General features: G+C 42.4%; 1 protein-coding gene across 12 annotated transcripts in view; it reads right to left on the bottom strand.

Annotated features, from left to right (window-relative positions):
- The window catches only part of LOC130182102 (RNA-binding protein Musashi homolog 2), a 223844-nt gene that overhangs the window by 93448 nt on the left and 117259 nt on the right, over nucleotides 1-13137 (bottom strand). For all 12 annotated transcript variants that reach the window (XM_056396698.1, XM_056396699.1, XM_056396697.1 and 9 more), the window contains one exon: nucleotides 4559-4607. In XM_056396698.1, coding sequence (XP_056252673.1) covers nucleotides 4559-4607 — 49 coding nt within the window. The remainder of the gene's footprint in view (nucleotides 1-4558; nucleotides 4608-13137) is intronic.

The raw sequence follows: 13137 nt of genomic DNA, 5'->3' as shown, positions 1-13137 counted from the left end.
TTACAGACACACACAATGCAGCCTTCTGTTCGTCTGCCAAGAAGAAAACCAGCCCTTTAAGCCCATAGAAAAAAAGGCCTATACACAAATTCACACAGCATTGGCCCCGACCTCGCACAAAAACCAAGAATCCCCTTCTTCTCCAGGAACATGGCTTCTAATACGCGCCTCGCTCAGTGGCTCCGGCACAAAGCAGCCTTGTGACTGAAACAATTCAGCCTCCATTTCTTTATCCTGGTCCCTAACACTGTTGCACATTACTATTACTTGCATCATTCAAATAAAGAAGGAATTTGGCTTACAATCAGTCACACAGTCTTTAAAGCTAATGGCTGCTGTCTGGTTACAAACTATTATAAAACAATATGAAAGAAAGTTACACTCGATTTCATCATCTTTCTTAATGGTGCAATTAAATAGGTGAGAGAGGACCAGTGTATCACAAAAATAGACACAGGTGCCACCTTCAATACTGTTACTCTCAATAATAAACTACAAACTTGTTGGAAAACAAGAACTTGATGAAAACTGCAGGGCTAACACTGGTTTTTAGGGAGTACAGATTTTTGCAGAGCATGAATTAAACAATCACTGTGGTGCACAGTTTTGACCCAATTAATCAGCTACTCATAATTGTAAAAGAGTAATTTAGCATTGCGATTGCAAAGTACTAATTTGCATTGTATATACTTATCTTTTTTGGATTCGTGTGGATTAGTCATGATGCTGAGAAGCTGCTTGTGAATAATCAAATCAGAGGAGGTGTATATCTATACTACGTATTCTATCCTGGTGGAATTATGCTACAGAGATGTTGTTGATGAAGAGAGTGGCGATATGGTGGAGAGGGAGGGCTAATTAAGGTTGTGGCAAAAGCACCACTTGCTAAAAGACGTGTATCAGTAGACAAAGACTTCATCTATCATCTACTGTACTTTCTGCTTATGAATTAAACCCCGCTGCTTTGGCGGAGGACGATACATGCCACTCTTTCCTCAGTGTCTCCATCCCCTCCTCTAAGATATGCCATTTTTCTCACCTCGGCAACACTCTCCCCGGCACTACCAATTGTGTTTGACAGTAAAATCACATTTTAGATCATAGATCATATGTCAGCCTGTAGGACGGGAGTAGGTAAGGGATGACAGACTGATTCTGACTCAGGGCGATTCCAAAAGCATTTATTTCCTACCCGTATAGCTCGTCCTGTCATCCAGCGCCGGCACAGGAAGTCATGTGGAGGGTGTTGGGAAAGATGACTGGTATGTGACTGCTGTACTCATGGTTCTGTACCAGAGCGCGCGCACGCACACACACACACACACACACACACACGCACGCACGCACACGCTGTGGTCTGCACCTCCTGCTCTGCTGAATAAACCATCCAGAATTCAAAAAAGAAGAAATATGTGATTACAAATGTTCACATTCCTGATTTCCTCTTTCTGTCACAGAATGAGTGTCAGGTGAAGAAAAGAAGGCTGAAGGAGGCGGAGTGGTGGGGGACACTGCAGCAGAACGTGGAACAATAGGCGCCCTCTGGCATCAACCTCTGGACAGCCCGAGCTGCTCACCAAAGACACTGAACTCACCCACAATGAACTGCTGCAGTAGGAAGGGAGGCTTTAGAGAGTTCAATTTCCAACACAATTGGCCGTATTCTACTCCTTTAAATGCCAAGGAGATGGTGTGCAGTGTGCGCCTTTGTGAGGAGCTTTGCTTACAGCGAGTGTCCTCTAGCAGGAGAGACAGAGAGAAAGACGAGAGAAACGCAGGGATGGCAAAGACAGGCAGGGTGGGGAGATGGTATGGGACAGAAATAGTGCAACTGTGTAAAAGAAAAGGAAGAAAGAATAAGACTGAGTGACTGGGAGAGATAGAGTGAAAAAGAACGAGAAGGGTAGCGAATGTCTCCTCTGGCTGTCGTTTCACAGCCTCCCAGGGACCGTCTGAAGGACAATGCTGCTACTAGTGGAGTGTGACGTTTGTCCTCTATCCAATTCGCCACAGGCCCAAAGAAAACACACTTACAATCAAGTGTTGATCATGCATCTCATACACAATAAACAAACAGAATACAATGCATTATAGTAATATACCATACAGCCTCTATGTAAAAAAAGCTTAATGGGAAAAATAAAAAGGCGCTGAGATAACATTCAAATGAGGTGATATGAAGTCATAGTGTGAGCCACAGCAAGATCACCTTTAACTGCTGCGATCTGACGATAGCCAGCTCCTTCTCTGAAGGAGACATTTGACTTCCTGCTCGTCTCCATAATAAACTGTTTGTGTGTGGTCTCTTCTCTATATTCTGTTTAATTTGCTTATAGCTGAAGTATTATTTTTCTAACCTCACAAATGTTCCGGTAAATATAAAAGTGCTTCCTGACTGCAGAGACATTTGCTTCCTATCTCCTTATTTTGCCTCAGTAAAAAGTACAAGGCCCCTGTTCTTCAGTGTTAGAGTCAGAGCAGACGTAGACCAGACATCAGTACAGTACAGCGCGTCTGTGTTGCAGGTACAAAAGAACTCCACATTATCAAGAAAAAAACAAAAAAAGATGGCATCAACTATTAGAAATGTACTGCAGTCACAGAGTGAACTGTTAATTTAGGGACTTGTAATTATGGAAGAGGCAGCATGGTTTTAGGAGAATTGCAGGTATAATGTCTGAATTGTTAAATAAAGAAAGTGTTATTTCTATTGCAGTGCTGCAGATATAAAGCAGGAATTATTTTTTCATGAATCAATCTGTAAGATAAAAATGAACACAGGTGGGGAATTGATTTGGACTGCGGGCTGCCAGATGCCCATCACCAGATCGGTGGGGAGTGGTAAAGTGGGCCCAGGCTCTGGTTTCACTGATAATATATTCAGTGTCCTTTCGTTTGTGGTCACAGGGCAGCCGAGCCATTAATATTACACAATCACACCAATGGCTCTGATGAATAATTCACAGTTTCTTATGGGTCTGTAATATACTATGCAATTCATCTGAAGTCCCGTTGTGTTTTTAAGATGAAAGCAGCAAATATCTACTGTTTCAAATTCCCATCGTGACCAAATATCTAGATGCTGGTTAGAAGAAAGGGAAACTGCAGGAAGAACTGCACCTGCCTCCTGCCTCAGTGTCACACTCAATATAAATACGTCCGTTGTCATCAGAAAAAATGCCACAGAGGCTGTTTCTCCATCATTGTCTTCATTTGAAGGGCATTTTGCTGCCCAAAGGCAAACGCCTAACACACTCCCTGAGCGCGGAGCCCATCCCCTTCCACAGAGGGCTGGCAGTGCAGCAGACAGAAGAGAGAGACAAGCCAGAAATAAGAGAGAGAGAGAGAGAGAGAAGCCTTCGTCTCAAAGTAGACCTCACACTGGGTTCTGTCACTACAGATCAAAATCCCCTCAAAGCCATAGATCACTTCCACTATAGTTCACATGTTCCACACTTAGAAACTGTTTACCAGACTCAAAGAGTTCGCCTGCACAGCATATACACATGCAGAGTACAAACACACACACACACACACACACACACACACACACACACACACACACACACACACACACACACACACACACACACACACAGATACAGATACAGTAGAAAAAAGAAGAGGGAGAGAGTTTGCACAAAAAAAAGATACAGCTTTCAATCCAAGCCAACTGCACTTAAACATTTATGCACATTGACAGGATGAATCGCTCAGTGCAAAAAAAAAGTTTACATCTATCTGGAAAAACTGCGCTCAGTCGGCTCAGCTCGGCTCAGCTCTGCTCGGCGAGATGGTGTGATGCCAGCTCTGCCTACTAGTGAGCTGAGTGGTGTGACAAACAGAGAAGTGTCTGCTCCTTTTTCTTGTGGAAATACCTGTCAGTGCCTGTCGACTGCTCACACACACAATGATCCATGGACACAGACGCAGCCAGGGACAGTCTGTCTCCTAAAGGTTCCTTTAACACACCTATGTGAGGATTCATAGCCAATAATAGTCGTGGCACAGGGCTTGGGGTAAGTGACGGGCCTGTACATACTGGTGGGTAAGTCAGGCCTGTAAAACAGAGCGCACTCGCCTTAAATACACAACACTGCATTGTGGTGCAGGGAGGAAACCTGTCTTTGGAAAGTCCTCTGCTTGAGAGAGAAACGTCCCCTCATCTCAGATAAGGAGACGATGAGAGAGAGAGATAAAGTCAGTGCTTCTACTGGGTCTTATCTGATGCTGTTATCTGACTGCACAGCACCCACCATCTCACAATCTTTACACCCTTTAAGCACCTCTCTGAAACACTCACACCACACACACACACACACACACACACACATACACACACACACAAACACCATCTAATGCTCAAACATTCTAAACACCGTACCAGCTTATTGATTACTTTGACACGCTCCCATTGTTGAACAGATGGTACACCTAATATCATGTGAAATGGAACTGTTCTGTGTTATCTCATGGGGAAAGGACATAAAATGACTATTTTCTCACCTTTCAGAAAGACAGACAATGGAGAGAAAGGGAACAGAATCTGTGCACTTACCTCTATGTCTGTTAGTAGTCTTATCAAACATAAGCATGGCATCATCAACCTGGAAGACACAAGAGAAGTTCTGACGTGAGCTTAATCTTTTCAGCGAGTACTTCATGTCATTTTCCCTCCTCCTTGAATCACATCTCTTCTCCTCTCTGTAATTACTCTTAGAATATATATTCTCACTGATTTCTTTCCAAGCACCTCTCTGCTACATAATCATTCTGCGGTCACAGGATTACTGTCAGGTTACCATTTTCATACCTGACTGTAGTTTTATTGCTAAATGGTTTTTACTCATTGTCTGGATTAAATGTGGCAAAGGTGTGAATGAAAATGAATAACAATGACGAGCAGATGGAGAAATGTGTGGACGATATGTTTATTTTGATGAACACTGATGTCCGGTCTTGGGCAGAGTGACGGATAGACAGATAGCACTAAGTGAGCATGAGAAGAAAAAAGATCCTTCCTCATCTCACAGCAGCAGCAGCTTCCACCATAGTATCATCCCTCATCATGTCCAATAAAGCCACACGCAGACACACAGCATTTCTCTGCTTCCTATACCCCTGAAGAAATGTTTAAAAAACAGAGTGAGGCACGTTCATTCAGCCTGTGATTCTGTCTGCGAGAGAAATAAAAAGGACAGAGGAGCAGAGAGCATCAGCACACAGAAACAAAGAGGGAACATTCTGCACCATTTGCTCCCCGGTTATGGTCTCTAGGTAAGTGCGACAGTGTAGCAAGGCTTGATACTGTGCATGCACGCATCCGTCTGTGTTTTTCATGGGAGGGTGACAAAGCTTCGGGAGGAGATAGCAAGAGACAAGAATAGGGGTCTCACTCAAGCCGAACTGTCTGATTGGATAAAGAGAAGTGCCTGGCAGCCAGGCAGACTAGTGCTGGCACACTCTTCATGCCACCCTCTTGCCACACATTTGGCACACAAGACGTTGGCACAGCTTGCAGGACCCGGTTACTCATTGCACGGCTCAAAGGCCACATGCTGCACTCAGGCACTTTATGTGCACCACCCCAAAATATTTCCAAATCGCCAAAAATATCTGGCAACAATTACCTTTATACACAGTATACCTACAGTATACGTTACGTGCTATGTGTATGTTTTGATCCATTGCAAGAGTACACAGCACTCAGCACCTGAAGTGGGCGGGGAATCACAGCCTACAGGTGGATGCTGGGGCGGAGTTAAGCACACAACCTTATTACAATGGATATACAGTGGAAATGTGTTGCAGGGAGGAGACAGAGTCCCATGTGAGAGATCAGTGTGAATAGTGTTGTCCGGCTGAACTGGAAGGAGCTGCTCCATCAACTGTCCTGAATAAACAGTGAAAGTATAGCAGGAGGACCGTGTGAAGTTAAACAGCAACAATCTGAAGGCGCAACTGAAATTAATTGTCAAGTGTGAAAATAAATTCACCAGCCCTACAACTGTGGTACTGTAGCTTGTACTTTTGCAAAACCACTAACAAAGTCATTAATTCTCCCAAACTGTTTCTTCTTGACACGGCAGAAGAAAAAAGTAGTTTGCTGTGCCTGTGAAAAATGTGCCATCTGATGACTGTATGGTGGGAAAACATATAAAAGTGGAGTACAAATAAACAGCTGCCAAGCAATGTGACCTGAAGCTACGCTTTTATAAAGACATATTTATAATGTCAGGTAACCCGACCTCTATCTCCTGCCAGGCCATCTAATGAAAATCACATTAAAGTGACAGGAAGTAGCATAACTGGAATTTGTAGTGCAGCGGCTTGTGATTTCATTGCCTGAGTATGAAGAACAGAGAGAAACTTTGGGATTGTTTTTCTTGCAGTTCAGTAACTCCACTGTCACATTCAGTACCGAGCCAGATAATTACACTGTCCTGGAGTTAATGTGAGAAAACTTTGAATCCGGCTCATAACACCAGAGACAGTTCATAATGTCTCCACGTCTGACAGTGTGAGAGCTTCACTGCAGAGCAGAGATGGAGTGGCATGTTTACCGACCGCGGTAAAGGTTTCATTTGACACGTGTGGCTGACAGCTCGTGATCACTTACACAGGAGACACAAACATACAGCACTCCAACGCTATCATCTCATATAAGTAATATTCAAACAGTCAGAGGAGTCTATGTGCAGCATGCATCAACTGCGTTCTCAGACACAGACAACTGTTATGACAACTCTCATTGATTAGTATGACAACTGTTATTGATTAATAATGTGATAATGTAAGATGATACTGTTCCCACAGGCACCTGCAAAAATATTGGACTGAACATAAAACTATGTTTGACTTCTGTGTTAATCTGTAACTAACAACGATCAATGTACAATGAATGATCTCGTGTCCACATTAAACCTGACTGCTCTGCATTATGGGAATGGCCCACAGTATCATTACCCATCAGCCACCATGAGTCCTTCATGCAACATGACATTCAAATTTCTACACTCTGTTATTGATAGCATTGCTAGTGTAAAGCCATTTGCAGCCTGATAGTGGAAAGACTGCTGCCGTGTAAAATGAGGTGAGGTCTATTAATGGAAGTGTGTTATATGAATGTGTGAACTGTGTTGTTGTGACATTATTAGTGGAGGACCATCCTGTCAGCGAGACCCATACAACAAAGAACACAGATTCACAGTAAAGCACTGATGGGCACTTTAACAAAGAATGTGCACATCATGTGAGGGTCACACTCCAGCAGGTCATACAATACAGTCTCCCCCTCTCTGTCACTCCCTCTCCCTCTCTCTCTCCCTCTCCCTCTCTCTCTCTCTCTGCCACTTGCAGAGTCTATAGAACCATCTCCCGTGCTTCAGGGCTTTTCAATGTAGTTATTCAAGCAGAACACAACTGTGTGCCTCCATCTGATAGAAGGTTAAGGACCTCTTCACTGCTCACAAAAAAGCCCACCACACAGAGGTGAAGCCAGGCTCACCTCAGGGAAGAAATCTTTCTCTGTCCTCCTCCTCCTCCTTCTTTTTCACTCTTCCTTTTCTCCTGGCTTGGTGAAAAGAAAGGTTCAAAGGATAATGGCTGTCTTATCACTATGTAAAAGGGGAATGGGAACTCCAGCGAAGTGCCTGGCCTTTTGTGACAATGAAGAAAAGAGCAAAAGTCTATTTCACTGTGGTATATGCACTGGAACAGTCCATGACCACTTAAAAAGAGAAGGCTGGTAGAAGAGAGTCGGGGGCAGAAGGCCAGGCAGCTCTTTAACTAAACCTGCAGCAAACACGTCTGAACCAAATAACCTGCTCCAAAAAAAAAGGGCTGACAGGAGTGTATCAGCTCTGTGAATTGTTGGTTTTCCAGAAATTTAACTTTTATTCACAATTTATAAAGAAGTCATTTGATTCCTTTTTTTTTTGTTTTGATGTCATTCTGTGAATCGCAGTTTGATTCAGCAGGTATTAGTTAACATTGTACATCCATTAAACAGATGTGTGAGAGAGACTATCCTCACAAGGTGGACAAAAGACATTAAAAAATACAAGAAATCTTTTGTACTGGACACATGAATAAAATCCAACTTTTAAACGTGGTATAAAACTAACATGAGCAGCACTGACCTCACATAATGGTGTCAACAACAGGAACAGTAGTAGCAGTGGAAGTAGTAACAGTGACAGTGGTAGCAGACGTGGTGGTGGAATACCAATTTAAACTCTGTAGTAAGGCTGTGGGCGTGGGTGAGTGGGTAAGTGAACTTTTATGTTCTTTACATTCTTCGATAGATTCATGATGTTCCTGCACAGTTAAGCCAGTGTTGCTCATCTCACATAGATGTTGGCATTTTGATTTGATGCATGTGCAAAATACGTAGACGACGATCTACTATGTATGAATGAAAATAAGTACATGTGGTGACAGCAGCTGTACACAGCTGTCCATGTACGCGTCCACGAGCCAGTATAACTGAGGCCTTACATGCAGCTTACAAACATTTATGTTTTACATACTGTGAGTTCGTTTTATTTCCATTAGAAGCTTAAAGGTGACCATGTTGGTTAGTGAAATGCAGTGTGTCTTAGCGTCCTGTATAGTGACCGTTGAAGATCAAAGACACAAGTTATTGCCTTTTAAGATAAAGTTGAAACGTTTCAAAAGATAACAGTTTAATTCAAAGCATTTAAAGACATGTATAACAGATGCACTGACACATCCCAGAATACAAGGTTGTTTGTGACGAAACATATGACTACATTTGACAGTAATGTAGCTGAGGGGCATATGTCACATGGCTCCAGATGAACACTCTATAGAAACACATTTGACCTCCATGTGCTGCAGGCCGCCCGCTGTCTGATTTAGTGAAACACATGAGGTTTCCAGTGCAGATAGATTCAAGTGAAACAACTGCATATGATTGGTCAAGCTTTATATCACCCTGGTCAAACACAGTGTTCCCGTCATATACGATGAGAGTAAACGCCACAGCAGGTGCAACATCTCCGTCTGTATCAATCCATATGTTTGGGCAACCTCAGAAAAATACATGATAATTCAAAAAAAGACTTAAAAAAGAGATGGCTGAATGATGAATTATGTATCAAAGGACAAAGGCATCAATAAAGGCTAATGTGCTCTGTTTTTGGACAGGAAAACAGCAGAGGTGCCAGGTGACAGGGAGAGATTTAAGAGCTCTGGAAATGAATTATGACAGCGATTTAGATAGGTGTCAAATGCACATTTACATTCAGCCCATGGCTGAAGGCTAGCAGAGGAGCTTTCCTGCAATTTGGGGGTGACACTGATATAGATCATATCTGATGCCAAAGGAATGGAGACGTGAGGCGCAGATAGTGACCTGGGACTGGCTGTGCCCACCTTTGGTTCAGGCTTTGGGTTCTGCGTTTGAGGCTTTTGTGTTTGGTGCACAGAGATTTCTTCACTTTTACCTGAGTGGAAAGGTGTGTGTGTGTGTGTGTGTGTGTGTGTGTGTGTGTGTGTGTGTGTGTGTGTGTGTGTGTGTGTGTGTGTATTTATCAGGAAATTTTAGTGTCTGTTTTGGTGTCGAGGATTACTATAATTGTCGTCCCCCTGCCGACACCAAGACACAGTCTGTTATTTCCATGACTTCACCATGTGATGCTTCAAAGAGCAGATCATTTAGTCAACATGTGGCTATTTCAACTTAAACAAGTCTGGCATAGATACCTCAAGTTAAAGAATGCATACATTTTTCATGCAAAATGACAACTGGACACACCGCTGTGAGGTGAAATATTCAGTTGGTGCCAGTGAAAAAAGCTTTGTCCAATTGAAATGACAACATCACAATCAACAGTTTATTCATCTAGATATTTTGTGCTGCATAACAGGATCAAACCTATAGCATCACCTTCCACCATAGTGCTCACAGAACTAAAAATCAAGGAGCAGGATTACTCATGCAGATTAACATCTTGTTCATTTCACTGTCCAGTCAATGGACTCATTAGACTCCCTCCTTCAAAATGTGTCTTCAATATGATATAAAGGCAATAACCAGGCAGATGTGAATCGTCTGGAATTGAGCCAGCAGCTGGTGCTTGGGGAGCTGCCAAGTACGTAAATGGACGACGTATAGAAAACATGCAGTAGGAGAACTTCCATTTTTATGATTTTATTCTATTTGATAAAAAAGCCAAAATACTGTGGAATCCCACATAATTTAGAAGGGCTCTCTGCCTATAAATAATAATAATATAAAACCAACTCAGTACAGATGAATATGATTGTCTGTAGACACAACCCCAACCTCAAGAGTCACAATAAATACCGGTCGTATGAACCACTTCAGTCCTGATGTACTCTACAAAAAAATCACATCTTGAGTCGAGAGACACTGTTTAACTGGAGGATCCAGTTTTAAGCCTCCTTGTTGACAAGCAACAGTTTTCTTTAAGTGTCTCAGTCTGCAGCTGAACCTGCACCACAGCCTCACTGTGTACGGGGCAAAGAGGTTAAAAAAAATCCCTACAGGGATCAATGAAGTATCACATTATTATTATCATTACCATTATGACAGATAAGGGTCACAGTCAAGGAGAAAACTCAGTTGGCACTGCCCCTTCATCAACACTCCCTTCGCAGTGTAGAGCATCTAATATTCTATTACAATGACGGCAATTAACAGAGAAATGATAGCGACCCAGTGACAATGGACAAATTTGTGACAACCCTTTCAATTGTTCTTTTGTAGAGGAAATCTATATCATTGTCTGGGAACGTTGAGCTGCAATGTGCTGCATCCACGCTTCAGCGCTTTTACAAGTGGTGGTTTAACGAGGAGCAGAGGGCAAAATTTCAGCTCCCTATAAGCTCCTGCAATTACACAAGGTGGCAAAAGGGACAGTGTCCTTAAGTGTGATTGTAGATGGACGAGCTATGTTTTCAGTTCCACGGCAGAAGGCCGAGCCAGCTACGTTTAATCTGGAACACAAGCTCGCTCTTTCCCAAAAGGAATATTCCTTATTATAATGGATGAGTGGCAACCCTCAGCAGAACTGATACAAATGCACGACTGGAGTGCAAATTTAACACACAACACACACACACACACACACACACAGAAAAAGCACAGTGATGTAGGGTGAAGAGGCGCTTGTCTAATGTCTACTCTGTCAAACCCATTTCTCTTTATTGTTCTTACAGTAAATGTCTGTTTTAAAGTTTCTTCTAACAAAACCTGATTCTTCAACTCATTTATAAATATAATTTTTCTCCTAATGATGATTTTTAAAAAAGCAATGTGATGGTTTCTATTATATTCTTGGACTGCTGATGGTTTAGATAGAGAGACACAAGAATAAAGAACTTGACTTAATAACAGACACTCACATATTTACATGTTATATAGTATATGATTATACTATGAATGACGCCCACTGTATGGTAACACAGGGGATGAGCTGAGAGGGTTCATGTACACAGTTCAATGTATTTTTTATAGCTAATTATCAAAAACTGACAGCAACAGAAAAATGTGTTTTTCAAATGTTTTTCAGTTTTTCATCCGACAGAAATTATTGTGTATGTAATTATTAATGATATACACCATGGGCTGAATGTCAACACTTATTCTAGGAACTTTCCTTCATGTTGACATTAACAAAATGGCTTGAGAGGAACACTTGAGGAAGACAATTCCTCATATCTGTCAGGATTACATATTTATGAGGTCCCCAGCTCAGCATCCAAGGAGGTCGCTATGGTGATACAAACTGATGTATATTCTAACAATGAACTTTGTGTGTCAAAGAAAGCCTCAGAGCATTGTTGAAATGGTTAGTACTGATCCCACCACAGAGCTCTGTACGGCTTTCAGATCAGCAAATACACAATTAAAAAGGCAGTCATGCTGAGGCCACTCTAATCAATGTACTGTTACAAAGAAATGTAATGAAAGGATGATGGAGTGATGCCTTCAGGAGGCTGCTGCATTGTTAGGGCAGAGCGCAACACTATTGTGGCAAAACAATATTTTATTAGTACATCTCTAGTGCAGCCAAACCAGCCTCAAAACAGAGAAGCAGCTAAAAAAAAGAATATTTTCTTGTAAACAAACCACATTTCTGCTAAATACTATTTTATGTCTGCTGCACTCTTAAGTAATGCCAATTATGCTTCATACAAATGTGATACTTGTTTACCATTCTCTTACTCCTCGCTACGATGACAGGTAAGGTAGATTCTGTCTGTTCCGTCCTTCAAATCAGCTGTCAGTATTACACAGCATATTGTATCATTTGAGCCTTTCATATAGAATAAAATCCCGCTCAGGACGGCTTTTGAAGTCGGCTCAGAGGTGATGTACTGCTCATTTAAAACTGCCACTTTTATGCAAAACAGGAGATGGTCTGTAAGGTGGTTCCTTCCTATACGAATGGGACTTCAGTACGTCGTGGTGTCTGGGCTTGTGTTTGTCCTCACAGAGACATGTCCACACAGTTGAGCTCAGTATGCTTGAGGAACTAAGCCTTGGTCTCGTCCATCAATCCGCCTGTCTTCCTTTGCCAAGCTGCAGGGAACTACCCATTATGGAGTCATTTTATTAATAGGGCCCCTTTCCTCTCCGCCACACTCTTGCAGAGTGCCTCCTCATTCTGTCAGAATGGAGTATGCCTGCAAGCTACCTCCATGAAACTGCTGCACCAGGGCCCTCCCTCACTCTCCCATGTGAAAGCACAGGCTGGGAAATATTGTGCTTTCAAGCTAAAATAGTATTTGGAGAGGTGAGCAATCCCTAAGCCCTAGAGCAAACAGTTTAACATTGAGGCCTTATTTAAAATGATGTCCTTCCTCCTGGAAAGCCAATCAGATTTCTCTTTTAGTAGACACACACACACACACACACACACACACACACACACACACACACACACACACACACACACACACACACACACACACACACACACAAATACACATAAAACACATCTTAAACAACTGCCCCTTCTTCCTTCCTTGTTAATGTAAATATAGCTGCAAGCAGCAATGACTGGAGGCCAGAGAGAGGTCAGAGGATACGATGAACTGTTTGGGGAGACTGTGAAAACACGACGTGGAGGGTGTGAGGCAGAG

The sequence above is a fragment of the Seriola aureovittata genome, chromosome 15 (genome assembly GCF_021018895.1).
Source record: "Seriola aureovittata isolate HTS-2021-v1 ecotype China chromosome 15, ASM2101889v1, whole genome shotgun sequence".
NCBI classification, from domain to species: domain Eukaryota; kingdom Metazoa; phylum Chordata; class Actinopteri; order Carangiformes; family Carangidae; genus Seriola; species Seriola aureovittata.
This window is presented reverse-complemented; position numbering and strand designations above follow the sequence as displayed.